This window comes from Diabrotica undecimpunctata, chromosome 3 (genome assembly GCF_040954645.1).
Source record: "Diabrotica undecimpunctata isolate CICGRU chromosome 3, icDiaUnde3, whole genome shotgun sequence".
Lineage (NCBI taxonomy): Eukaryota > Metazoa > Arthropoda > Insecta > Coleoptera > Chrysomelidae > Diabrotica > Diabrotica undecimpunctata.
Genome location: NC_092805.1, coordinates 67,631,445 through 67,658,504, shown reverse-complemented (window position 1 = coordinate 67,658,504; position 27,060 = coordinate 67,631,445). Strand labels below are relative to the sequence as shown.

At 31.1% G+C, this 27,060-nt stretch overlaps 1 protein-coding gene across 4 annotated transcripts in view; it reads right to left on the bottom strand.

Annotated features, from left to right (window-relative positions):
• Positions 1-27,060, bottom strand: part of Mgat1 (alpha-1,3-mannosyl-glycoprotein 2-beta-N-acetylglucosaminyltransferase) — a 261,795-nt gene that overhangs the window by 44,994 nt on the left and 189,741 nt on the right. For 3 of the 4 annotated variants that reach the window (XM_072526043.1, XM_072526040.1, XM_072526041.1), the window contains exons 5-6: positions 2,609-2,713; positions 164-254 (exon numbers count right to left, since the gene is read on the bottom strand). In XM_072526043.1, the coding sequence (XP_072382144.1) occupies positions 164-254; positions 2,609-2,713 (196 nt within the window). The remainder of the gene's footprint in view (positions 1-163; positions 255-2,608; positions 2,714-27,060) is intronic. The other variant, XM_072526042.1, reaches the window with a different exon arrangement.

Below are 27,060 nucleotides of genomic sequence, written 5' to 3'. Positions count from 1 at the left end.
TCTAATGTGCTAATATTTTTAAGAATAAATTTAATACTTATATATGTTTGTTTTTATTTTAATAATTGATAATGCTTTATATTCCGTTATAATCAATATTCAGTGTAATTCTATAATAATTACTCAAACAAATTAATAAATATAAATAGGAAGTACTACTTACTTTTTGTAAATATGTCAAATTTTGCTTTGTGAAAGATACAAATTCTTCGTTTAGTTTAATATATTTTAAATGCTTCTCAAAAAACATTCCGCTGGAAAATAAAAAATGTCAAGAATTAAAGAGTACCTTGGTTATTGAGTTTGGCATACAATTATAATTGCCCCAGAACATTTACGAGAATATGTGATGGATTCTTACTTGATGGAAGTTCATTTTATCAAGCAATAAAACACTGAAAACTTTTGTTTTAAACACTTGCACAAATTTTATTATAATTTATTATCACTACAGCTGTTTCGACAGAGTGCCTTTCTCAAGTGAACTAAGTTTGTTATGCATCTAACACTTTATAGTCTTTAACTAAATACGTTGAGGAGGTGAGAACTGCTTGTCTCAAGTTGGTCATTCAGAATTATATCTGCATTTTTTAATTTGTTAATTTCAATAACAGAAAAACAGATTCTACTTAACGCTTCACCTTCTAGATCATAATCACTCTTTTAATAACCAATTTCAAATTCTTCGCATTCAATATAAAGACCTTAAGCTATCACTATTAGAATCTATGGAAATTAACAAACTAAAAAATACATATATAATTCCGAATAACCAACTTGAGACAAACAGTTCTCCCCACCTTAACTTACTCAGTTAAAGACTATAAAGTGTTAGAAGCATAACAAAAAAGGCTCACTTTGTAACAATTTATTATTTGCTTATTTGGAGTTGAAAGGGTGGACTGAACAATTACTAGGTCTGGACATAGGGTAAGCAAACAAATTCAAACGTTTGCGAACGGCTACTCGTGTTTTGCTCAGAGAGCTAAGTCATGGATAAGGATTCCTTTATTTGGGGAGGATTAACTACAAAAAAAAATCAAAAAAATACTTACAGAGATGTCCTGGGCAATACTACACAAGAAGATTCCTAAACTATTTAAAATAGAAAGCCGTTTAAAAGAATCCTGTTGATTTTTGGAAAGAAAGATTTTTCTCTCCTAAAAAAATTTGAAGAGTGAATATCTTTTTAAAAATTTTTCTCTCATAAAAAATTTGAAGGGTGAATATCTTTTTAAAAGAAATAATTTTAAACTCCTGGTTTAAAGGGAAACATTACATCTTTATTTTTATTTCACATAAACAGTTATTACAAATAAAAATATCCAAATTTATCAACAAACCTTACATTGAGTTTAAACAAAACAGAATTAAAACTATGTTTATCAACAATTGTTACATTGAACCTTCTAACAAAACAGACTTTAACATTTTGGTTATGTACCAAATGACAGAAAAGGATATATTGACTGTCGTATGTCGAAATAAAATACCAAACTTTTCTGAATTAATAATTAATTATCAAGGTTAACTTTATTTAAAAACAAAACCAAAATATGACAATTAGCTGATCCATAAAACTTACATTTATTTATAAACTTTTAAACTGTAATGAGAGCAAGTCTTGGTATATTAAAGATAAATGTATAGGTTAGAAAAATTTAACAAAACTACTTTTCTTCACTGGCTGATTATTTCTTTTTAAGCTATTAAGAAACCTTGTTACCTTGGATTTGAATAAAAAATATTGTCCCACACAAACTTTAAACGATCTAGATCCGACCCATGGGAGACACAAAATAAAAGCTGGACAAATCTTGGGAGAGGTCAAACATCAAACATGGTTTGGTTATCCTGGTCAAAATGTTTATGGTTAAAAAGGTTATCCTGGATAACAGCTATATATATATATATATATATATATATATATATATATATATATATATATATATATATATATATATATATATATATATATATATATATATATATATATATACATCGGTATAAAACCGAAACCGATGATAGCAATATATATTCTTCAAAACTAGGCTCCTTATTTTTCACTTAAAATCATGTAGTCCCACTTTGCCCTCAGAAACGCTGTGATCAGATTCCTTGACACGGAATACAGCATCCAACAAACAGGTGATTAACTAATTCAATCAAACAAAGATCGTTCGAAAGTCGCTTTTTCGTTCTTTTATTATATACGGGGTAAAACGAAAATGCTACGACTTGAGAAAGGCACTCTGTCAAAACAGCCGCAGTGATAATAAATTATAATAAAATTTGTGGAAGTGTTAAAAACAAAAGTTTTCAGTGTTCTATTGCGTTACTTACGAGAACACAGGTTCAACGTAACCGCTATTTATGTACTTATATATTCATGAAAGAATTAACTCGCTATATGACAATATATAACAAGAAAATAAAGAATATTTTCATTACTATTAACTACAACGGTTGAAAACGGGCACGATTTATTATTACACATTATTTATGAAATGAGTTTTTTGAAAATAATTCATAATATTCACCATGTACAATCTTGGTGCTGGTATAAATGGAAGAATCTGTAGTAATTGGTAATGCTACTTGTACTTACTTTGAAACACCAATTTTTCCAAATGTTCTTGTTCTGGAGATTTCAGGTCGAATACATGATCTACCTTTTCTTTGAAGGGGATCCCTAATCCAGTCGTCCCAATAACTAAGGAAACGATATATTTTAGGGTAGAGCTTTGAAAGTAACAATTACAACATGCATAATCTATACATCTATATCTCTATATCTCTATATATCTGTAGATATATATATATATATATATATATATATATATATATATATATATATATATATATATATATATATATATATATATATATATCTACAGGGTGTCCCGGAAAATAGCGCGTTCCTTAAAGGTATGGGCTGAGTGTAGCATTTAAAACAAAAAAGTCTTATAACATTTTTTTTAAAGTCAACCGTATTAAAAAAAAATATATATTAAATTTAATCCATTTGATTAGTGTCCACAGAAAAGCAAATAGATCCGGCAACGTTGCGCTCCAAAAGGTATGGGCAGAATGCGATAGTTTAATTTATTTTGATAGGGAAAAGGTACATTATTTGTAAACAGTTGTAATTACCCGTAGCTCAGGAATAAATAGTATTGTCATGTTTTCGATTCGTGAGTATCACGATATGTTAATTACGTACGGTGAAGCCCACTGTGAAAGTAATAGGGTTGTTAGACTTTATGTTGAACGCTATCCCGAACGACGACATCCTAATGCCCGAAGTTTTGTGAACGTGTCCCAAAGGTTATCAGAGACGGGTTGTGTGATATCTAAAAAAACTAGCGGTAACACGAAGTAACCGTAGACTAAATGCAGAAGATGTGATTTTGGATATAGTCAGTAATAATCCAAGAGTAAGTACTCGATCTGTGGCTAGAATGGTTGGCATTTCAAAAAACATTGTTCACAAGACATTTACGGAACAACTGTTACATCCTTACCATTACCAACGAGTGCAAGATTTACACCGAATTTACCTCGAAGATTAAGATTTTGTAGATGGTTTCAAAACAAAATCGCCAGAGAACCCGAATTTCCGTGCAAATTGTTGTGTGCAGATGAAGCTTGTTTTACGAGAAATGGTGTGTTTAATTTTCACAATTGTCACGTGTGGAGTGATGAAAACCCGTATGCTATACGTAGGACAAATTTTCAAAAACAATTTAGTATAAATTTATGGGCTGGGATTATTGGTAATCGTCTGATTGGACCGTACGAACTTCCCAGAAGATTGAATGAAGAATCCTATTTAAATTTTTTGCAGCATGTTCTACCGATACTTCTTGAAGACGTTCCGTTACAAATACGCTCTGAAATGAGGTTTCTTCATGAAGGGGCTCCAGCACATTTTACGAGACATATTAAAGATTTCCTCTACATCACTTTTCCTCGTCGTTGGATCGGTAGAAATAGACACGTTCTGTGGCCACCCAGAATACCAGAATGCAATGTTATGGACTTTTATTTTTGGGGACATCTAAAATCATTAGTATACGACAACCAGGATGAAATTAAAACAGAAGCTCAATTGCGACAACGAATTTTTGATGCTGCTGAAATAATCAGACATAATTTACATACTTATATTATTAAGAATAATTGGATTCGTCGAATAAACGCGTGTATCTGTGCAAATGGTGGCCATTTCGAACATTTATTGTAATAATAATTTTCCATGTAAGTAAAAACAGTATTCAAACTTTAATTATTAAATATTTAATAAAAACAAATACATGCTTTTTCTGTATCACTGTTATCAGTATCAATACATATTATGCCTAACGATCGATGATTCATGATAGCTGATTTACAGTAATTAACGAAGAATAACAAGGAACGCAACGTTGCCGGCTGTATTTCCTTTTCTGCGAACAATAATCAAATGGATTAAAATTAATAATTTTTTTTTTTTTGAAAACGGTTAACTTCATAAAAAAATGTTTAGGACTAAAAAAGGACTTACATAACGTTAACTTCATAAAATAAAAAATAGGACTTTTTTGTTTTAAATGCTGCAATCTGCACATATCGTTAAGGAACGCACTATTTTCCGGGACACCCTGTATAAAATATATATAAATATATATATTGTGACAATTAGGGTTTATAGAAAATAATTTATAAGTTATATACTACATAATATTAGATATTTGGTTGTTTTAAATAAGTTATATACTAGAGAATTTAATAAAAATATATTTATGTGAGGGCATTTTTAATAAATTAGCATATAATAATTGTAAAAAGTTGTATTTAGTAATTTTAATGTTGTAAATAGATTTAAGTGAGCCATGTGCCTAGGCAACCAACTATACATACTCCAAGTGTCAAATTAAGAATCAGAATTACGAATATAAGTGGGGTTATATTATTTGAAATATGTATTTTATTAAATTAGAGTGTAAGTTACTAATTTAATTATATATTCTGATCTGAAAAGCCTAAATGTAAACAAAATTATTAATAGAAAAGAATGGAATTCTCTGGATCTCCAGAGATGACCATTGTTTACAGTCGAACATTCTCGAAATAATGATTATGGCGGTGGATCGAACAGATATTTTTTTCGAGAACATCTATATAGAAGTTAATAGAACGAATGGAACATGATATCTTACGAGATGGTTCTAGAAATCCAAAAACATATAAATACCCGTGATTTGGATTCAAGATGGCAGTTTTTTGAAAGTTTTTAGTCAGAAAAGTTTTAGATAGTGCAGTCAGAAGAGTTTTAAGAAGTTTTTAGGAGTTTTTAGTCAGAAGTCAAGCAGTTTATTATAAAAGTTAGTAGAAGATAGACACAATTAATTAGTGAAGTCAATTGTTCACAGTTTTAGTAAGTCAGTCAAGCAGTTTAATAAGAAATATGAAAGTTAGTTGGAGATAGTCCAATTGTTTAATATAGTGAGTTAAAAGAAGATTAAAAATTATGCATATATTTAATGCACATTTATAATTATACACAAATAATTATTGAAGATTAAAAAAAGTATATTGGAAGAAATTAAATTATATTATGGTTGGAGATTAGTATAAATCAACTTATAATAATTGGATATTGGTATATTGAAAAGAAGAATAAATATAAATGCTGTTTGCTGGTTTGGTTGGTGGTGTAGAAATGCTGGTAAAGAAAAATATATCTTAAATTGGTAAAAGCTGATAATTGGAAAAAGAAATTTCACAAAAACAAGGATAACCCAAGTACGAAGACATTCAGTGGTGATTAGAATATATATAGTGGAAAACAGTTTCATTTAGGCATTCAGTGAAAGAAAGGTACAAAATTTTGTTAATATAATTTAGTTAATGTCATAACAATTTCAAATTTGAAGATAGTTTGTTTAAATTTTACATTGTCTATAGAATTTAATTAGTTTTATAAGAGTATCAATTTAAAGATAGTTTATTTTAAATTTACATTGGCTAAGTTAGATATATATGTGTGTTTCATAATAGTTATAATAAAGATAATTTAAAAAAGTACTTACAAGCTAATTCTTTGAGAACCGCGATAAAAACCCTATATATTATATTATTAAAAATACTCATTGCTCATCATTCAAACAAAAAACACATCATAACAATTTGGCGCCCAACGTGGGGCTCTCTATTTAAAAGAATTAGTTTGGGAAGATAAGTGCTCTCATATAATTAAATTAATTATCAGTAGAAAGGAAAAATTATAGATTTTATTTTTAATTATATTTGAACAAGTAAAGTCTCAAAATGTCTCAAGGAAAGAAAGGTACAAGAAGCAAAAAGAATGAAGAAGATGTGGAAGTAGAAACACAACCTATACAAGAGGAGAGTTTAGTTGATGTCATTAATGATGCAGATGAACAAGACAATAGAAGAGAATTCAAAAGAAATCAAAGAAGACATAAAAAAATTGGAAAAGAATTCAAAAGAAGTCAAAGAAGACATGAAAAAAATGGAACAGAAATTGGAAGAGAATTATAGAAAATTAGAAAAGAAAATAGAAGATAATAATAATAAAATTGTAAAACAAATGGAAAAACAAATGGATAAAAAACTTGAAGCTGCAGAGAAAAAAGTTACAAATGAAATAAAAAGTATACGGAATGACTACAAGAAAAGGATAGACAATGAGAGGACAGAAGTAAAGAGGATTATTCAAGATAATAAGATAGATATAGAACAGAAAATAGAGTTACAGAAATGTAACTTAGAAGTAAAAATTAACGAAGACAGGAGAAACACAGAAGAAAAATTAGACGATATACAACAAAATATCCAAATAAATAGTAATCAAATAAGAAATGTGGAACAGAGAATAGATGATATTTCACAAATGAGAGACATAGGGAGACCTTATTTAAATTTAACAAATGAGACTGGGATTAAATTCTCTGGTAATATAAAAAATTTGCATCCTAGAGTATACATAAATAGTTTAAAACATAAATTAAGATTTGTGAATAATATTAATGATATTAAAGATTATATTAGAATGACATTAAATGACAATGCAGCAACTTGGTTTGCTAGTATTGAAAATGATTTAGATAACTTTCAAACATTTGAAAATAAATTTTTAAATTATTATTGGGGTGAATTAGAGCAAGCAAAGTTTAGAGAAATTCTATATTTTGGAAAGTATAATCAAAATTTAAAATCAAATATGGTAGATTATGCATTGAAATTGATAACAGTTGCAAAATATTTAGAACCACCACTTAGAGAGGATGAAACAGTCTTAAATGTATCTAGACATTTTGATGCTGATGTTGTGCAAACCGTAACTGTACAAAATATTCAAACAATAGATAGTTTTATTAATTTTATTCAAAGAATACAAAGAGGCAATATGACAAGTAATAATAACAACAGAAAAAACAATAATGACTTTCAATATAATAAAAATGATAATCAACAATATAGACAATCATATAATAATTATAGATATGGTAATAATTTACAAAATTTTAATAATAATAACAGTAATTATAATAGACAACATTTTAATAACAGTACTAATAATAATAGACAAAATTTTAATAATAATACTAATTATAATAGACAACATTTTAATAAAAGTACTAATAATAATAGACAAGATTTTAACAATAGAAGAAATACAGAGCGACCTAACTATAACAGACAGGTAAATTGTGTTCGAAGGAATAGAAGCTGCGAAGACAGGGAACGAAGTACTACAAGGCAGGAAAATGTGAGTAGAAGTCATAGTAGGGAAGGACATAGGACATCAGATTCAAGTGGTCAGATACAATCTGACAATTCTAATAATCAAAATTTTGTGCAGTAAACTTTCTGAATTACAAGTTAGGCCATTGCTATTATGAAAAACCTTCTGAATTTATTTCTTTAGATGAAGAGAAAATTATTGAATCTATTAATTTAATTTATATAAATGCTTTGGCCAAAAATAAAATGATTAAGATTATGATAGATACTGGTTCAGAAAGTACTTTAGTCTCGGAGAATTTTATTTTTAATACATTAAAACTATCAGATATAATAAAGATTCCAAAAATTAAAATTATTGGTGCAAATAATAAGAAGTTGGGTGAAATTGATAAACTAGCCAATTTTAAAATTAATATTCTTAATAAAGAAATTAATATGCAAGGATTTATTGTCAAGGATTTATGTGTTGATATATTAATGGGAAATGATGAATTGGAAAAGAAGAAAGTAAAGATAGATATTGAAAAAAAAATGGTAACTTTGGAAGGGCAAATAATTAAATTTATGCAGAAAGATGAGGTAGAAGAAGGAATAAGAGTTGATAGGATATTATTAAAAGAAAATAATGATGTTTATGAAGAAGAAATGTATTTTGATGATAGGGAAATGTCCCAAAAGAATGTAAAGAATAATTATTGTAGTGAATATTTAAGGAATGGAAGTTTTAAGCAGATGGATGCCTACGAGGCGGAGTGCGTAAAATTGGAAGCAAGGAATAATGAGTACATAATGAAGAATAATTTTATTGGTAAAGAAGAAGATATAATGAAAGTTTTAAATTGCCCTGAAGAATATAAATCGATAGTCATTTCCATATTGCAGCAACACAAGGGACTTGTCAATAAAGAAAATAGAATTGCACAAAATTATATCCATAGTATAAAAGTTAAAGAAGAAAAAGATTTTAAAACAAAATCATACCCAATACCATATAAATACAGAGAAGAAGTAAACAAAACAATTAATAATATGTTAGAAGATGGGATCATTGAGAAGGCAGACACACGTTTTATTAACCCCATAGTAGTAGTACGAAAAAGATCAGGTGAAATCAGGTTATGTTTGGATGCAAGGAATATTAACAAGATTACTGAAAAGCAATTTGAAGCACCAATGAGTATAGATGGAATATTAGGAAGAATTACAGGAATGTCATTTTTCACTAAAATCGATTTACAGCATAGTTTCTGGTTAATACCTCTAGAAAGAAAAAGTAGACAGTATACAGGATTTCAGATAGATGGAGTAGTATATCAATTCAAAGTAGTACCATTTGGACTTCAATCATCTTGCAGTGCTCTATGTAGATGTCTTCATGATATTTTGGATCAATATGAACATTTTGTAATTCACTACATTGATGATATATTAATTTTTTCTAAAACGGCTGAAGATCACGAGAAACACCTAAAAATTATAATAAATAGATTAGACAAAGTTGGACTAAAAATAAATCAAGAAAAATGTACATTTTTTCAAAAAGAAGTCATATATCTAGGTTATAAACTTAACACCAAGGAAATCGAAATGGATCCAGAACGGACACAAGTCATTCAGGAATATAAAACACCACACAATTTAAGAACTTTAACAGGATTTATTGGAATAATTAATTATTATAAAAGGATGATACCAGATCTAAGTATAAATATCATGAAGAGATTGAATAATGATTTCTATACCTTTAACACAAATATAATAACACTAATAACTTACTGATATATCCATTTTATTCAATAGACTTGATTTGTTAAATAGATGGTAGATTTCATTATTTTGAATCAATTTGACATCATACTTGTTGAATTTTGTACATATGGAAATTGTTTGGTACCCTAAAAATCATAATTTGGGGTTAGATACAGAATTGATTGTGTAAATGTCTTTATAAAAAGTGTAAAACTTACCAATTCATATGGATAAAAGCCTGTTGAATGGAAATAATTCCTAGATTTTGTCTATAAATAAACAGAACACAATATCCATTATATTTTTAATTAAGGTTATATTTTATTCTTTCCATTTGACATGACAGTTTGACCATAGAATAGCCGAACTGTGATCCGTTGTTCTCTGTTTTGACATAGACAGCGAACAGGGATGTATTTAACACATTTTAAATAAAAAAAAAATTTTGATTTAATAAATTTAATAAGGTATGAGAAAATTAATATTTAAAAGAATAATAAGTAAATTATTTATTTTAAATATTATTTTTGGGGTATTGTGACAATTAGGGTTTATAGAAAATAATTTATAAGTTATATACTACATAATATTAGATATTTGGTTGTTTTAAATAAGTTATATACTAGAGAATTTAATAAAAATATATTTATGTGAGGGCATTTTTCATAAATTAGCATATAATAATTGTAAAAAGTTGTATTTAGTAATTGAGCCATGTGCCTAGGCAACCAACTATACATACTCCAAGTGTCAAATTAAGAATCAGAATTACGAATATAAGTGGGGTTATATTATTTGAAATATGTATTTTATTAAATTAGAGTGTAAGTTACTAATTTAATTATATATTCTGATCTGAAAAGCCTAAATGTAAACAAAATTATTAATAGAAAAGAATGGAATTCTCTGGATCTCCAGAGATGACCATTGTTTACAGTCGAACATTCTCGAAATAATGATTATGGCGGTGGATCGAACAGATATTTTTTTCGAGAACATCTATATAGAAGTTAATAGAACGAATGGAACATGATATCTTACGAGATGGTTCTAGAAATCCAAAAACATATAAATACCCGTGATTTGGATTCAAGATGGCAGTTTTTTGAAAGTTTTTAGTCAGAAAAGTTTTAGATAGTGCAGTCAGAAGAGTTTTAAGAAGTTTTTAGGAGTTTTTAGTCAGAAGTCAAGCAGTTTATTATAAAAGTTAGTAGAAGATAGACACAATTAATTAGTGAAGTCAATTGTTCACAGTTTTAGTAAGTCAGTCAAGCAGTTTAATAAGAAATATGAAAGTTAGTTGGAGATAGTCCAATTGTTTAATATAGTGAGTTAAAAGAAGATTAAAAATTATGCATATATTTAATGCACATTTATAATTATACACAAATAATTATTGAAGATTAAAAAAAGTATATTGGAAGAAATTAAATTATATTATGGTTGGAGATTAGTATAAATCAACTTATAATAATTGGATATTGGTATATTGAAAAGAAGAATAAATATAAATGCTGTTTGCTGGTTTGGTTGGTGGTGTAGAAATGCTGGTAAAGAAAAATATATCTTAAATTGGTAAAAGCTGATAATTGGAAAAAGAAATTTCACAAAAACAAGGATAACCCAAGTACGAAGACATTCAGTGGTGATTAGAATATATATAGTGGAAAACAGTTTCATTTAGGCATTCAGTGAAAGAAAGGTACAAAATTTTGTTAATATAATTTAGTTAATGTCATAACAATTTCAAATTTGAAGATAGTTTGTTTAAATTTTACATTGTCTATAGAATTTAATTAGTTTTATAAGAGTATCAATTTAAAGATAGTTTATTTTAAATTTACATTGGCTAAGTTAGATATATATGTGTGTTTCATAATAGTTATAATAAAGATAATTTAAAAAAGTACTTACAAGCTAATTCTTTGAGAACCGCGATAAAAACCCTATATATTATATTATTAAAAATACTCATTGCTCATCATTCAAACAAAAAACACATCATAACAATATATATATATATATATATATATATATATATATATATATATATATATATATATATATATACATAATATATATATATATATATATATATACATATATATATATATATATATATATATATATATATATATATATATATATATATATATAATATATATATGTATATACAGGGTGTCCCATAATTAATTGGACATTAGCTAATGGGTGATAGCTGACATCAAAATAAAGCGTTTGAGCTCAAATTGCTTAGGAAAAATGTTGCTAGTTTTCGTTCTACAGGGAGATTCATTAATATTTTTTTATATTATTTTTATGGATGTATTGAAAACTATTCAACCGATTTAAGTGAAAATAAAAATTCACTCTCAACATTTTTCCCAATTGCACCTAAAGAAGTATAACTTCAAAAACATGAACTAACATTCAATTCTACACAAAAAAGGTACCTAGTCTTCTTTCACATAAAAAAAGTACAGCGTTTTCGAAATAAACGTATTTTGTTAATGATGCATGTCTCTATTTAATTTTTTGCAAAACAAGTATGCTTTGAACTTAATGACAACGTCAAGACGTAACTACGAATTTATTTATTATTAGTTGTCAAAGGTAACTACGAATTTATTTATTATTGGTTGTCAAAGTGCAGTGCGAGTCATTATTTGTCAAAGTGCTATTAAGTTTTTTTATAAACCACTTAAGATAAAGAAAAAATGCCACGTCATAGTGAATTTTCTAATTCTAATTCTAATTTTCTCATTTCTAATGTAGAAATGCGCGATATGATCTGTTTGTATGCCCAGGAAAATTTTTGTTCTCGTAAAGCAGCTGAACTCTATTTCGAACTTTATCCCAATAGAAGGCAACCAAACCATAAAACTATTAGATCATTGTTCGACAGATTAGGCGAAACAGGGTCATTTCATCCCAAAAACAGGAATGCTGGAAGACCGAGAGTAATTGATGCGGATATGGAGGATGAAATTGTTGTGCGTGTTGCAGAAGATCCAGAAACCAGTACAAGGCTTGTTTCTGCGGCCACTGGCATAAGCAAATCTACGATGTCAAGAATAATACGGACAGAAAATCTGTATCCGTATCGTTTTACTCCATACAGAATCTTTTACCACAGGATTTTCCAGCAAGGCTCCGATTTAGTCAGTTTATGATGGGGCGGCATTTAGACGATCCAATGTTTTATAATACAATTTTATTTACCGATGAAGCCACATTTACTAGAAGGGGTGTATTTAACTGGCGCAATAGCCATACCTACGCGACAGAAAATCCTCATGCATTTTAAGAACATCATTTTCAACACGAGTTTTCCATAAATATCTGGTGTGGCATATTTGGGGATTGTATTGTAGGACCATTCGAATTACCAACTACGCTTGACGGAGTAACGTATCTAAATTTTTTGAGAAAAGATTTACCAACTCTTTTAGAAGACATACCTCTAAATTTGAGACGGAACTCTTGGTACATGCATGATGGTGCACCACCACATTATAGCCTAGAAGTTACAAATTATCTAGATGAAATTTGTCCTCAAAGGTGGATTGGTAGAGGTAGTGTATACCCATGGCCAGCACGCAGTCCCGAACTAAATCCCCTAGACTTTCACTTGTGGGGCTACCTAAAGTCACTTGTTTATAAAAAAAATAAATAACCGTAAAGAGTTATGGCAAAATATTGTAGAGGGAGTTAACGTAATTAGGGCCCAAAGAAACTCATTATTTAAAATAAGACAAAACTTACACAAAAGATTTAGATTATGTAGTTTATCTAATGGTGCACATTTTGAACACTTAATGTAATTTTTTTTCGTTTCGTTTTGAATTATTCACTTTGTTAATTGTTTTATATTCACTTCATTGTTTAATTTAATTTCTGATTTTTTAAAAATTTGTTACTGAGTCAAAGGTTTAATAAAAATAATTGTTTCAATCATATGCATTTTGTTTGCAAAAATTATCTACTACTAATACATTTAATATTCACTTTTATTTAAGACCTTTTGAATAATGTTTGAATTTACATAAGTTTTTGTAAAATCTTTTTATTTTATGCACGTCTCTAAAAATACGTTTATTTCGAAAACGGTGTACTTTTTTGATTTGAAACAAGAATACCTTTTTTGTGTAGAATTGAATGTTATTTCATGATTTTTTCCTAGAATGTTTATACAGGGCGGGAAAAAAAATTATGGCTCCATTAATGAACCAATGTTATAGTAGGTGGCGCCACCTAGTGTCATCGGTAAAACTAATATCATTTTCATATTAAGCATACTAAATAATAGCAAGATACCAAATTTTACTTAAATCGGTTGAATAGTTTTCAATATAATAATATCCCTAAAAATAATATAAAAAAATATTAATGAATCACCCTGTAGAACGAAAACTAGCAACATTTTGCCTAAGCAATTTGAGCTCAAACGCTTTATTTTGATGTCAGCTATCACCCATTAGCTAATGTCCAATTAATTATGGGACACCCTGTATATATATATATATATATATATATATATATATATATATATATATATATATATATATATATATATATATATATATTATAGAGCGACGCCTATGGGTTTATTCAGGCCTTGGACTTAGAAGAGCTGACATGGTCAAAGACATTGAACTTAAGAGTGCTGACGCTATGTTTCGTAATATTGTGAATTGTATAATTGCAACTGTATATGTTTTATTTAGCTAATATTTTATTCAGTTTAGAATCTGATTTTATTGTAATTAGTCGTTTTAGCTCTAATAATTTCTTTTTTAAAAAAGGACTTTTGGCATTCCCAAATTTGAGTGGCGCAGTCAGTAGCTAGGTCAAACGGGTTTAACGAATATAAATTCGGTTCGTTTCAACGATTTATTGACCTTAATTCGGAAGTGTTATATTCCTGTGGGTGGATTGAATAGCCCTTTATAACAGGAATTGTGTTAAGTGGACTTTTCGAGTGAATATCGAAGATACCTGCCTAGTCAAACCTTCTGAGAGAACCAGCTTACATGGAGTGGACAATTCTTCTCTGGTAAGTGCTTATGTCGTATAGAGAGCCTAAAATTCTAATAAATTCTGATTCATCAGACTCATATTCTGACTCAAAACTCCCTATTAAAGATAATTTTTGTTCTAATTCCTCCTTAATAAATAATCGTACTTTTAATTTAAATTTTTACGTAAAAAATAAAAGAAAAATGACAATCCCACAATTAAAAAAGGAATATCTTGACATGATTCCAGATTTCCACAGAGAAAATACATTACTTCCTAGATTCGTGGAAATCTGTAAAAAATTGATTAATAAATTTTAAAATACAGTTGATTCAGATGATTTTCAGAATGAATACCTAATGTCTAGCATATTAGCAAAAGTAAAAGGTGAAGCTGCTATTAACATGCATGTGTAGTTAGGACCTGGCAAGATCTTAAAGATGCCTTGCTAAATACATACGCTGATAAAAGAGATATTTATACTCTTAGTATAGAAATGTCAGAATTAAAGCAAAATAATGAAACTCCCTTTGAATTCTTCAATAAAGTCCAACATCTTCTGAATTTACAAATATCTTTAATTACTACACATTCTAATGACCAAGAATTATTAATTTTATCAAACTATTTTAGAAATTTAGCCCTACGAGTATTATTACGTGGTCTAAAAGAACCACTTGGCACCTTCATGCGAACTAAAAACCCTAAGGATTTGAATTCTGCACTAAGTATTTTAACTAACGATTTTCAAATTTATTTAAATGAAAATAATTCTTCACAATCTAGGCAAACAAAGCCAAATTTTCAAAATAATCGTAATCCAAGACCAAATCTTAACTTTCAACAAAAATTTCCTCAAACGAACAGATCCTTTACATTCAATGAACCTCGACAAAGAATTCTAGCCCCACCTATAACAAACTCCACACAATTTCAACAAGCAACAAGACAATCATCAGCATCAACCTCTTTTTCAAATAATAACAGAGGAACTAAAATTTTTACAAATAACAGAAGTAGTAATGTCTTTAAATCAAATCCAAATCAAAGATTTCAAGCCCCAACTCCAATGAGTACCACTAGTCAAAATACTTTTAGACCAACAAATTTTGGAAATCAAAGAGGCTTCAATAATACATTTTCAAGTCAACCACAAAATATCATAGCTGAAGAGCTACATAATATCATAATATTGGCGATACCGAGGAAGTTGAATTAACTAATGAGAATAATTTTTTAGAGAACAAAGCCTCGGAAAATCTATAATTACTCAAGTTGAACTTTTAAATCTGATAAATAACGAAAGTGAATTGCCGTACATTGTATTTCCTGAGCATAATTTTAAAGTACTAATAAACACTGGGAGCAAAAAATCGTTTGTAACCCCAGAAGTCGCTGAAAAATATTTTAAAAATTCAATCTTTCGTAAACCCTTTCAAATTTCAACAGCACTTAAAGCAAAACAGGAAAATTACTGTACTAAAATTCCCTTATCAAAAATTTTTAATACTAAAAATAAATTAAATTTAAGTTATTGCGTTTTTAAATTCCATGACTATTTTCAATGCTTATTAGGTCTCGATAATTTAAAAAAAAATTAAATGCAAAAATTGATTTGGCCAATAACGTTTTAATTACTTCGCAGAGTAAGATAAAATTAAATTATTATACAGCCGGAAATAGTAGCAACACGAATTGTATAGTAGTGGCGCCACGAACCCAGCAAGTTATCAGTTTCAGTGGCGCACCGAGGGAAGGGGGGGGTTTGGGGGTTAAACCTCCACCCCAGGACCCTATTCCGACACTGTTACTTACACATTTTAAGGACTCAAAATGGAGGTAACCTCATAAAAAAAATTTTGGTGTCCAACCAAAACCCCCCAGAGGTAAATTCTAGGTGCGCTACTGATCAGTTTAAATGTTGGAAATATAAAAAATGGCGATGTAATTATACCATATACGCAAGTCGGTAAATTAGAAATTCCGGAATGCCTCACGACGGTAGAAAACAATAAGGCTATTTGCACGATTTTGAATTCTTCTGAATCTTATTTTAAATTGGATGTAACTTGTCTAATCATGGTGGAAAAGTTCGCTGAATACGAACAACTTTTAAATCCAAATTTTAATTCCATAAATGCTGAAGAATTCAAATTCGATATTTCTAAAGTTCGAACAGATCATATGAATTTTGAGGAAAGAAATTCAATATTAAAGTTAATAAAAGAATATTTAATAATTTATAATAAGATATAAGAGTTATCCAGAATCTCTATTGGAATCAAAAGGCACGTGTGAGGCTGAACAAATCAACAAACACAGAGGAATTCGAAATTTTACGAGGGGTGCGACAGGGGTGTATTTTGTCTCCTATGCTGTTCAACCTCTATGTGGAGAATGTTTTTGCAGAGGCACTTGAAGGCACTGATTGTGGTATAAAGGTCAACGGGTACCCGATAAATAACATTCGTTACGCTGACGACACCGCAATAATCACAGATAACGAACATGATATGCAGTTGATACTAAATAAAATAAACACCACAGGAAAAACATATGGCCTGAAGATAAATGCTGGAAAAACAAAGTGCATGACAATAAGAAAGGGCGCATTTTTCAGAGTACAACTGCACGTAGATAATGCTCCAATCGAGCAAGTGAAAACATTCAAATACTTGGGAATGATGGTGAATGACCAATGGGATCCTCAACAAGAAATAAAATGCCGTACCGAACAAGCAAGACAAGCTTTTTTTAAATTTAAACCGCTACTTTGTAACCGCAATCTTTCCTTCAATCTCCGTTACAGAATGGTTATGTGCTATGTATGGTCCATATTGTTATACGGCATGGAGACATGGACGTTGAAAATATCTTCCATTAACAAGTTGGAAGCCTTCGAAATGTGGACCTTGCGAAGAATATTCCGCATACCATGGACAGATAGGGTGAGAAACGAGGAAATACTGAGAGAGAATTGCTCAGCTTGATCAAGGCACGAAAGATTGGATACCTGGGCCACATCCTGAGAGGGGAAAAATACGCAATACCTAAACTAATTATCCAAGGAAAGATTGAGGGCAAGAGAGGAGTAGGTCGCAAACAAATGTCGTGGCTGCGAAATATAAAGAACTGGACAGGCGTAACTAACACTGGCGAACTTTTGCATGCCGCAAAAGACAGACGTCTGACCTTAAGATAATTCGCCAACGCACTATAGGTGCACGGCACCATAAGAAGAAGAAAAGAATATTCCGATATCTTCCATGTCGAAGGTAACCAATTAACTTTTACTAATAAAATTAAACATACAATAAAAACAACAAACGATATACCAGTATATTCAAAATCCTATAGATACCCAGAAATTTATAGGAAGGAAGTTGAAAATCAAATCCAGAACCTTCGGATTCCCCTTGGTCCTCTCCTATATGGGTGGTCAATACTTTACGACACTCGACCTCGCTTCAGGGTTTCATCAAATCGAGATGGATGAAAGCGACATTCAAAAAACTGCATTCAATACAGAAAATGGTCACTACGAATTTTTGCGAATGCCTTTCGGACTACGTAACGCCCCAGCAACATTCCAACGGGTTATGGATAATATCCTCAGAGGTATACAAAATGAAAAATGTTTGGTTTATCTTGACGATATAATTATATTTAGTACAAGTCTTCAGGAGCATCTAGTTAATTTAAAAGAAGTGTTTCAAAGATCAAGAGAATAAAATTTCAAAATTCAAATAGATAAATCTGAGTTTTTAAAGAAAGAAGTAGCATATTCAGGTCATATCGTAACGCCAGAAGGTGTTAAGTCGAACCCAGACAAAATAAAAGCGATAAAAAATTTTCCAATACCCAAAAATACTAAACAATTAAAAGGATTTTTAGGACTTTTAGGTTTTTATAGAAAATTTATCAAAGATTTTTCTAAACTTACTAAACCACTAACTACTCGCCTAAAGAAAAATGCTGAAATCAATGTAAGCAATTCAGATTAAATCCAATGTTTTGAAACTTGTAAACAACTTCTTTTAAATTAACACATATTACAGTATCCTGACTTCTCCCGTCCTTTCAATCTCACTACAGATGCTAGTAATTTTGCGCTAGGAGTCGTACTTAGTCAAGGAAAGTGTTAAAACTTTCGAGCAACCCGGTATAATATACTTTTAGTTAAATTTTAACCGACCTATATCTTACACCCCGAGAGAGGGGCTACAGGTAGTTGCGGACAGAAGACTGTCTCATCACAACATCGTTACAATAAGGACGCTAGTTTTAAATTTATACTTACGAAATATTTTACATGTGCCTTTTTTATTTCTTCAATATAGTTTAGTTTTAGTGATTTGTTTTTGTATTACTCTACGTGAAATTCTAATAAGATTTAACTTACATCTCCTACACAAATGGTCTAGCCAAATTAACCAGTTATCAAAATATATTTTGCTGTACATTCCATTGGAAGCTGTATTTTTTTCGACGAATTTGCATCGTCCCATTCACACAGCATCGGAAGAAGGCAGGTATAATCTTTCGTCAAAGTCAAGGTTAGTGCATAATTAATTTCCTATTACCCATTTTAATCTTATGGTCGTAAAAAGGTACATTTTGTATTTGATTTAATTCAGTGGTACCACAATATTAACGAAAAGACGCCCAAACGCCCCCCATTCCCCCAATAATAACGAAGCTACGTCTCAACGTAACCAATGAGAACGATGTTCAATAGCTGGTGGGTGACTGTGTTCTAAATTTTTTCAATTTATATTTTACGAGTTACCTCGTATATATTTTATCGATTAGCATAATAACAAAAATTCGTTTATTTTTCAATTTATACTTTACATGATCATTTGAAATCTTTATAAAATATATTCTGCTATCATAAAATGAAAATAGATCTTGCTACTGAGAATAATGACATCATCGTATACGCCGGCTATTAAAAATTTCTCACGCGATCACGATATAGTCGGAAGCGCGTGCACATTCTATTTGATGTGAGATAAAATATATTCGCACGGACGCCAGAAACACGTGCACATTCCTTTCTATTTTATAATTAAGCCAGGCATGTGATGCATAAATGAATAGTCTTACGAAATATTGCGCAACATAGTTTTAGCGTGGGAGAAGCAGTTGTGGAGAGGTAAGAAGATATAATTAAAAGTTTTCATGTTCACAGCTTTATTTCGTGAAACGTAGTCATTACAACATGAACAGTGTGGAAGTAAAAGCCAAAAGTGAAATGATGCTGCTTAATACTTTATATAATTTTGAGAATTTAAAAGTATTAGTTGGATTAAGTTCAGCTCGATCATTTGAGCCGTGCTCAAAGTTAAATTAAGCAGCGAGAATAATGAGATATCGTTCGGTATATGTGATTGGATCCAATTCATCGATGAACTTAATCGTAAATATAATCAGTTTTTCCTGATGCCTCTACAATGCTATTGTGAAGATGAACCTCGAGAATATTGTGAATTTAAGCTACAGATCAACTTAAATGGCTCAATGTTAAGAAACTTGGTGTTACTTTGCAGATATTTGAAAAAGATGTTAAAAATCTTATTGAAGGAAACGAAAAGTTAATTTTACCACGCATTCGTTTTCTCGAAGGACTGAGATTTTTAGATTACTATTGTAATGCGTTGAAAATTGCTACTTCATTCAAAAACGATTTACAACCAATAGACATTTTATATTCATTTTGTGAGGCTTCTTGTGATACTAGTATTTTAAGTTTAGCATTAAGGGAATATTTGTATTATTATAATGAAGATACAATTAGTGAATTAAATAACAGTATTTTTGAATAAAGGATTAAAACATTTATTTCTATTTATTATACCATGGTAGTGGGGGTGATTAAGAATATTATTTATATTGGCTTTTGGAGTGAAAGACATTTATTTCATCAATGTCTTCCATACGGTGTAGATTAGAAGAGTTTTACGAAAAAATACAAAAGTTAAAAGCCGATATACAGTGGTACGAAGATAGAACTGCAATTGAAAAACGATTTTAACGAGTTTAATTTGTCAGAAAGAAAGTTACCAAAAACAACACAATACCCGTTAAAAAGAATTCAACCGACAAGATGCCTCCACTAACAACCTCATTCATCATCCTCACAGCTATTGTTAACAATGTCCTTTATACAAACGTTCCAAACAACGTTAAGAACTAGGCGATATGTTTTAATGATGTAAAAACTGATTGTAATCGAACTAAATGGACTCCAATGGATCATGAAGTGGCGAATTATGGACAGCTTTCAGTATTTTTCAAAGCGATACCAAAATCAGGAGGAGCATTCTACAAGATCAAGCTAATATCCCCAAATAACACCGAAAGTGATTCAAAATGGTACAAAACTAATAATGATGACATCGGTCAATATGGTTTATCGATTATACTGTTAACTATCATATTAGTAATAACTGTATTTCTAACTATTAATATCATTATAAAATTTCTTGTAAATCGCAAATGTGAATCATCTTGCATTAAAATAAATATGTAAAAAAGGAAAATAGTGTTTTTTAATAAAACTAAAATAAAACTTTTAATCTTTTATTTAAAAAAAATCCAATTTATATAGGTAATATTTTGTTACACAACCATTGGGTTGTGATCCACATTTATCGAGGAGCAGGAAAATAGTCTAGTAGCGTGGCAGGGGTATTCATGTGGAGCAAAGCCTCCAGTGGAGTATGGAGAATCATCAAACTTGCAAACATCGATAATTATGGGAAAGACGTCAAGCATATAACATTTGTATCTTAAAAATTCTGCTTGTTGTTCTCCGCGAACGTAGATGTAGTCAGCTGCATACAACAACTTAGATTCCAGTATTTTATTTATTTTTGAATATTTAACATCCCCATTAGAATACCGAAGACCATGCACGTTTTTCTCCAAGTACACAGCAGTCTTCTTATCTTGATTACTTAATGTAGCAAACGGTTGTGGAGGTTTAAATATATAATGACAATGTTTAAAGCCAATTTCAATGCTGAGTTCTTTGGGAACAAACCACCCATCTACGGCGAATCCTTGAATGTCAACTAATGCGATCCTCATGATGGCTGATAGTATACTGAATTGGGTATGATTGAAAGTCAATTTAAATGATATTTTTGATAACTTCAGTTAGAGGAAAGTATTCGAGTAGACTGTCGTGAACAATTAATCAGTACGCTCGAGTGCCTGCAGGAAAACCTTCATCTGCTTCGATTTCCAACTTAATATCAACGATTCCCGATCTAAATGACGTATCATCCTGTTTGGAGCAGTCGAAAGTAAACAAAGCATATTTTTTAAATGCATTATAATCCAAGATTGGATGTTTTGTTGACGAATGAGTATAACTGGGAAAGAATTCGGTATAGTTGTAGTGAGCTATAGCATAATCATTTTTCGCAAAATCCAATTGCATTCTCTCGTTAGGCCAATATTCACCATTAATAACCACTCGTACGCTGGACACCTTAATGTTATCGAATAACGTTGGATCGACGTGAATGTCATCTCGTTTAGAAGTTTGAAAAGCTACAATGACATAGCGTGGACGTTCAACAGCTGAAGTTGTCTTTACACTCCATATCTCACGTCGGGATCCAGCAGTAAGTGAAGGTAGTTCATTAAGTTCCCATTTACGGAAAGGTATAGTTATCGGCGTATTATTCTTAATCGGAGTCATTAGGTCAATTTTCACATCATCATTCGGAAAGACATGTTTGACCTTCAGTTCCATGCTGGTAACAGTTAGACACTGTTGTTGTTGTGGCATTAGGTTCTTCCACTAAAATACAGTCTCTATCATTACGTGCTCGAACAAATCGAAACACTTGACGACCATAGGTTAATTTATTGTAATCGTTAAAAATGTTGAAAATATGTTTTATCGGAATCAGTAAACTAAAGCTGTCTCCCGATAAATGTGGATTATTGGGATAGTTCCATCCTGCAGTACTGAGAAACTTGGAATCTTCAGGAGTGCGAATAGTGCTAACTACACCAGGATCTCGAACTATTTCCATGTCGTGTGAACTTTGGATGTATGTACATGTATCAAACAAGAAGGCTCCAGCATTCGGTGCAAGAGAAACAGTTCCATTACCCACTTTCTTTATACTTCCTTTAATTTCCAAAAGTGTTTCGTGTATGGCAAAAAATGCATCTGAAAGATTTATGATAAACTCGACAACGTCGCTATTATTAAATGACTTGATGTAAGGTGTATATGTACCAAATTCTTCTTTTCTAATAGTATCGTCGAACTGAGGTTTCTGGTAAAGATCTAAAATAGGTGGTTGAGGTTCCTGAACCTGTCGTCGAATGTATTGACGTTTTGACATCTTTTAGCTGTAATCCAATGGAAACAAGAAAGGCTTTATTGACAGCAGACACGTCACGTCGCTTGTAAGATTTGCGTGAGACTAATGGATATTGATGTGTAGAGCTTTGTTTTATAATTAAACCCATCTATATCGTTTCCTTAAAATCCAAATGAAGTGTACTTTTCTCTCCTGTAAAGTTGACGGGTCTTAATTCTTGATCAACTACACTAACGGCAATTTTGGTAATTTCACGTATGCTGTTGCTTACTGGTATGTATATAGGATTATGAGAACGTTCGTCAATAGAAAAACCTGGATCAACACTTATCGGAAAATGTAGAATGGTGTGCGCAGGTCTATCCTCGTAGAAGGCTCCTTCGGTAATGTTGCATTCAAACAGTAGACTCGATACTTTTATAATGTTTACAGGTTGATCTGAAGAATGCATTTTTCCTGGTTCCAACACTCTATTTGACGAGAAGCCCAATAATTTTCCAAGACTATCGTCTTTATCGAAAGTAATGGTGTGATCCAGACAGAAAATTTCACATTTAAGCGTATTGTTGTTCGGTCTTAAAGTAAATTCCCGAACCGAGTTGTATTTACGTATCAATTCATTTTGAATGTACGCTTCTATATCTGTAATTTTATAATATCCTGATGGAATTTCGATATGGCGCAACTTTGTACGATCATTTTGCTCATAGAAATAAAACTTTTCACCATCGATGTTTGGAATTGAATTAAATGTATGAAATCCCAACACTGCTACATAATACTGTCGAAACGGATCAAGCACAAGAGGTACTTGAGGAGTAAACGAAAACTCGTTTGAAGTACTTGTCAAGGTCAACAATCGAGACATGACTGATATATGGTAAAAGGTGTAGTAAGTTAAATACCAAAATATGTTAAAAATTTCTTTATTTTTTCTTATACTGTTACATGTTTTTTGTTTTTCTCATAATATGGCACTTCACAAAATACACATTTACTTTCCATATACATGCCGCAAACATCACTCCATTCATGTTTATCATAGTCTTTCTTGCAGGGTAAATAATCTTCTAGTGCGCGACGAATATCTTGAGGTAGTTCATACCAAACAACGCTTGTTATATTTTCCATAAAAATGCAAATGGCACTTCTCAATATATCGTTAGATGGTTCCATTGTAGAGAAACTTTAAACAAAGATGTCCACAGTTAATTTGGTTATAACTTTGATATTGATCGTTATTGTAGAAAATTCTTCCACCGTTCAAGTAGGATACTAGTTCTCGCGGTGGCTTCAAGCAAACATATGAATCAAAGTACTCTATATCGTTGTTTATCTTTCTGTAAGCTACCCAATGTGTACCGGGGTTTGTGGAAATGTCGAGATTAATAATAGCACATTCATGTTTACGAGGGCTACGTGGTAAATTATCTCGCATGAACACGCCGCGGAAATTTGAAATTTTAAGCAGTTTAACAAATTTTTTCAAGTCCACATTGGTTAAAGGTCTATTAGGTAGCTTCAGCGGAAGTTTTTTGCCTTTTTTAAATATAATCCAAAGCCACCTTTAGCGTTTTTTCGTAGGTATAATCCTTTGCCTAGATGTTCCATAGCTTTATTGTGGCGTTTATCCTCTTCTAGTTTCATTTGAGCATTCTTAGAATCTATTACAGTCTTGGCAATAGCGCTCGCTCCTCCAGCCAAACTACCGAGAGCGGATAGGCCTGCAAAGATTAGGATCAACGGCAAAATACCACCAGATTTTGGTTCGAATGGAATGATTCTTGGAACACGTACATTTTTCTTTCCACCTACATTCTTAACGGCTGTTCTAGCTGCTGCAAGTGCAAGTAGAGCGGATTTACGTAGATTTGGTGACAGAGGAGCACGTTTCAACGTTTTAATGATGTGCATGATGCAAAGATGCGTCTTTTGCTTTAACTCGTTCCCACGCTTTGTTTTCCAACACCCAATCTGCTTTATGTCGATCTTTCAATGAATTACTTTGGGAATATGCGATATCGTGATCTCTCGCAGCTCGATCTAACGGATTTACCCCTGGATCTCCACGAGCTAGACGTTTCTGTAATTTTGTTCTAGGTCCTAGATATTGGTAACCAGGAGCATGCAATTCAAACGGTAGACTGTTGATCAAAGAATTCAACACTCCTTCGCCTTGAACGACCAACATTGAAATGAATCGCTTTTTTGCAAAATGTCTTTATATAACCATGTGTACAAAATACATCTCAATGTACAAAACATGGTACAATGTACAAAACATGGTGCATTGCTACCACATTCTTTTCGTAAAATCATATGTGGTCCAAGCGGATGTGGAAAAACTAATGTTATGTTGGCATTACTTTTTGACCTGAATGGCGCTAAATTCAAAAATGTTTACGTTTATTCAAAGTCGTTGTTTCAACCCAAGTATAAATTTTTGAAGGAAGTGTTGGAGTCTGTGAAAGAAGTAGGTTATTTTCCATTTAAAGATAATGATGATGTTATAAGCCCAAGTAAAGCTAAACCAAACTCAGTATTCATATTTGATGACGTATCAACGGATCCACAACAAACAATACGTGAATATTATTGTATGGGTAGACATAAGGATATCGATTGTGCATACCTATGTCAATCATACAGTCGAGCAGATAAAGAACTTTTGCGTGATAATGCCAACCTTATTGTATTGTTTAAACAGGATGAGCTCAATTTGAAACACGTCTTTGATGACCACGTATCACCTGACATGACATTTGACCAATTTAAACAATTTTGTTCCGAATGTTGGAAGGAAAAATACGGTACATTCGTCATTGTTAAGGATTTCGATACTTCTAACGGACGATATCGTAAAGGCTTCGATAAATTTATAAAATTGTAGGTATGATCGAAAAACACGCATTGTATAACAATATGTCAGACAAAGAGGTAGCTGCGCGCAAGCGTAAAGTTGCCGAACTAGCTCGTGTCATTCGCAAAAAGTATTTGGCATTAAAGTTAGGTAAAACAGAACAAGATGAGTCGCTAAATAAACTCTTTAAGCCCATAGCTAAACCTCTAAAATATATTGCGCAATCGTCAAAAACGTTGCATCATGCTATTAATAACAAGCTTAGACACGTTAAAAAGGAAGAGGTGAAAACGGAGGAAGAGATAAAAAAAGAAGCCGGCGATGACGATGTATTTTCCGATGCAGTATCAATAGATCAAGTTAACGAACATGAAATGTTTGATCCTAATAATGTTTCGAAAGAGGCTATTGATGAATATATCAAGCAATATCCTCCAATGAGCCATAAGTATATAAAAGAATTTTAGATGAAAGATAATAAAATTGATAAAAACTACGGACCTATTTACAATGATGAAATTGGCTGGATGTAGGGTAAACGACGAATAAACTTTAACAAAAACAAAGGTAGTATACAAGTCATCAGTGATGGTAGTGGGGAAGGAGGATGGGTGCCGGGAACGCCAGGTCTATACCAACTAATTTTCTATGATAACCCTGAAGATTATAATGATAAAGATTTAAAGCACTATAAAAGTTTATTAAATAGTACAGAAGTTCATCTGGATTCCAAAAGTCGTCTTAAAGGTGCAACTGGGAAAAAATATCATCATATTATCAAACCGCTATTTAAACCTACCGATGAAACAACAAAGAAATCGCCACCGAAAACTCGATCTACTGCATTAAAGAGACAACCTTTCGAAGGTCTTGTTCGTTTAGCAAAAACGACTCGTTCATCATCGATAACAACGTCTCCTCGAACATCGTTATCTTCACCATCTAGCGCCAAAGGGTCAGGGCTCGTCGATAATTCTCATTTGATCTACAACGATAATCCTATTGAATATGTATATTGGGATGATCCAAACGAACTATGCGACAGACTCAAATTGCTGATTGCTTCCCAAGAAGCAGGAAACACATCCCACAATAACGAAATTGTTGCCATTATCAACGAATTACGTGAAGCAGATATTATATATTAATGTTTGGATTATTGGAACATCATTTCCAACATGAATGTTGACAAGTTTGGTCGTCATCATTATCGTTCTAATGAACGAAGTTGTTAAAAAACTACGTGAAGGCTTAAAGCAATCCATTTTGGATTTACAAAACCAGATACATGAAGTACATAAAGACATTAAACGAGATCCTCCTGTA